The 2897-nt window shown below is 49.6% G+C and overlaps 1 protein-coding gene across 1 annotated transcript in view; it reads right to left on the bottom strand.

Moving 5' to 3' along the window:
* The window catches only part of LOC103397416 (serine/threonine-protein phosphatase 2B catalytic subunit gamma isoform), a 25455-nt gene that overhangs the window by 13273 nt on the left and 9285 nt on the right, over nt 1-2897 (bottom strand). The window contains 2 exon segments of the mRNA XM_074559978.1: nt 232-356; nt 805-1002. Coding sequence (XP_074416079.1) covers nt 232-356; nt 805-1002 — 323 coding nt within the window.

Here is a 2897-nt window from a genome sequence, read left to right as displayed (position 1 = left end):
ATAAATACATATATATTTTGTTTTATGACATGCATGCAACATTGACCTCTTCAATTAATACAGAGGTTCATAGAGTCAAGTTTTTTAAAAAATAAAAGAATATCCATTAACCGTTATGTCCAACAAATTCCCGGCCACCTTGCAGTGCTTTTATTGCCTCCGGTGGTTGCAAACCCACTGTTGAAGACTTCTTCTTTGAAATAAATTAAATTGTATAAAAAAATAACATACCTCAATACTAAAGTAGCCCCGATCCACATAGTCACCGAGGAATAGATAACGTGTGTTACTGGGTGATCCTCCAACTTCAAACAACTTCATCAGGTCAAAGAACTGTCCGTGGACATCACCGCATACTGAGAAAAGGATTGGTGATGTTAAAAAAAGACCAACAACAACCACAACATTATTGTTGTAACTATTTGAAATGACCATTAATGCAAAGATGTCAGAATAAGTATCAACATTTATTATAGATGCAGATTGAGAGTGCCACGAAATGCATCGATGAACTGTTCAGGATGTACCCCACCCTTGCCCAAAAACTGTTGAGTTGACTCTTGCATCTCTGCTCAGTTGAGCAGCTAATAAGTTCAAGGACTGATGAGAAGGACCCTTAAGAAGTGGGAGATGGAGGCACATTATAAAGTGGACAAATTGCTTGCAGCAGCATCCAAAAACTTATGAAATAAGAAGGAGACCATGTTACACTGAGAACATGTTAGACTGAGACTATGTTAGACTGAACCTTTGCTTAAACAATTAGTCCATGACACTTTGGCCACCTGAAGCTGGTCTACCTACCTGTTATAGGTGCCTCCACCTCCAGCATGCATTTCTCCTGGCGGAGCATGTTGGCCCCATCGTTGATGATCTTGAGAGCCGCTTCTTCTTCGACCCTGCCCTCTTTGACCAGGTGGTTGCGGAGCAGCTCTGTGTTGGGTTTTCCATCTTCAAACAGCTCTTTCTTAGTCAGCTTATGTTGTGGGGGGTATGGCACAGCTGGGAAGGGAAACACCAACATGAATGGTTTGGAGAATGAGACTCCCTGTACATCTGAAGAACATTATGGTTACTCATTTATACATTCAATTAATACACTTTTTTATATCCATCCATCCATCCATCATCAACCACTTATCCAGGGCAACAGTCTGAGCAGGGACACCCAAACTTCCCTCTCCCCTGACACTTCCTCCAGCTCTTCTGGGTGGACCCCAAGGCACTCCCAGGCCAGCCGAGCGACGTAGTCGCTCCAGCATGTCCTAGGTCTCCTCCCAGAGGGACAGGACCCAAGCACTAAGGGAGGCGTCCAGGGGCCATGCGATGTAAATGCCCAAGCCACCTCAACTGACTCCTCTCGATGTGGAGGAGCAGCGGCTCTACTTCGAGCTCCTCTCGTGTGACAGAGCTCCTCACCCTATCTCTAAGGGAGTGCTCTGCCACCCTGCGGAGAATGCTCATTTCAGTCGCTTGTATCCGGGATCTCGTTCTTTCGGTCATGACCCAGAGCTCATGACCATAGGTGAGGGTAGAAACGTAGATCGACCGGTAAATCGAGAGCTTTGCCTTTTGGCTCAGCTCCTTCACCACAACAGACCGATACAGCGACTGCATTACTGCGGCTGCTGCACCAATCCGCCTGTCCAACGTTCCATCCTACCGTCACTCATGAACAAGACCGCAAGATACTTAAACTGTAGGGTGCAAACCACCTTTTTCTGGTCGAGAACCATGGCTGGCATCGGACTTAGAGGTGCTATTTCTCATCCCAGCGGCTTTACACTCGACTGCAAACCGCCCCAGTGCATGTTGCAGGTCCAGCAAAACACATGTGGACGGGTTGGGAAAACTCCCATGAACCCTCAAGCACCCTGTGGAGGGTATAGAGCTGGTCTAGTTTTCCACGACCAGAACGAAAACCGCATTGTTCCTTTTGAATCCGAGGTTCGACTATCGGCCGGATTCTCCGGGACCTGTTCAAAGCTCTCCCGGAGGTGGGAGTTGAAGGCCCCCCTCGCTGGGGATTCTGCCAGACGTTCCCAACAGACCCTCACGATACATTTGGGTCTGCCAGGTCTATCCAGCTTTGCCCCCCGAATAATTACGGCCGGATTTCAGATGACACAACTACAAAGTCGATCATTGACGTCTGGCCTAGGGTGTCCTGGTGCCAAGTGCACTGATGGACACCCTTATGCTTGAACATGGTGTTTGTTATGGACAAACTGTGACTAGCACAGAAGTCCAATAACAAAACAGCACTCAGATTTAATCGGGGAGGCCGTTCTTCCCAATCACACCCCTCCAGGTGTCACTGTCACTGACCACGTGGGCGTTGAAGTCCCCCAACAGGACGATGGAATCCCCGGGAGGAGCACTGTCCAGTACTCCTCTCAGTGTCAGCAAGAAGGCCGGGTATTCTGCACTGCTGTTCGGCCCGTAGGCCGAAACTACAGTGAGGCACCTGTCCCTGACCCGAAGGCGCAGGGAAGCGACCCTCTCACCCTGGAATTGACTTTCCCCGGGAGGCTGAGGAGTGTGATCCCCCGATAGTTGGAACACACCCTGTGGTCCGCTTTTTTGAAAAGAGGCACCACCATCCCAGTCTGCCAGTTCAGAGGTACTGTCCCAGACTGCCACGCGATGCTGTAGAGACGTGTCAACAAAGACAGCCCCACAACATCCAGAGATTTGAGATACTCAGGGCGGATCTCATCCACCCCCGGCACCTTTCCACCGAGCAGCTTTTTGACTGCCTCGGTGACCTCAGTGCAGGAGATGGGAGGATCAGCCTAAGCTCCATCAGCGGAAGGCGTGTCAGTGGGATTGAGGAGATCCTCAAAATATTCCTTCCACCTCCCACCTCCAGACGACATCCTCAACCCCCCCCCCCC

This window comes from Cynoglossus semilaevis, chromosome Z (genome assembly GCF_000523025.1).
Source record: "Cynoglossus semilaevis isolate Cse_v1.0 chromosome Z, Cse_v1.0, whole genome shotgun sequence".
NCBI classification, from domain to species: domain Eukaryota; kingdom Metazoa; phylum Chordata; class Actinopteri; order Pleuronectiformes; family Cynoglossidae; genus Cynoglossus; species Cynoglossus semilaevis.
This window is presented reverse-complemented; position numbering and strand designations above follow the sequence as displayed.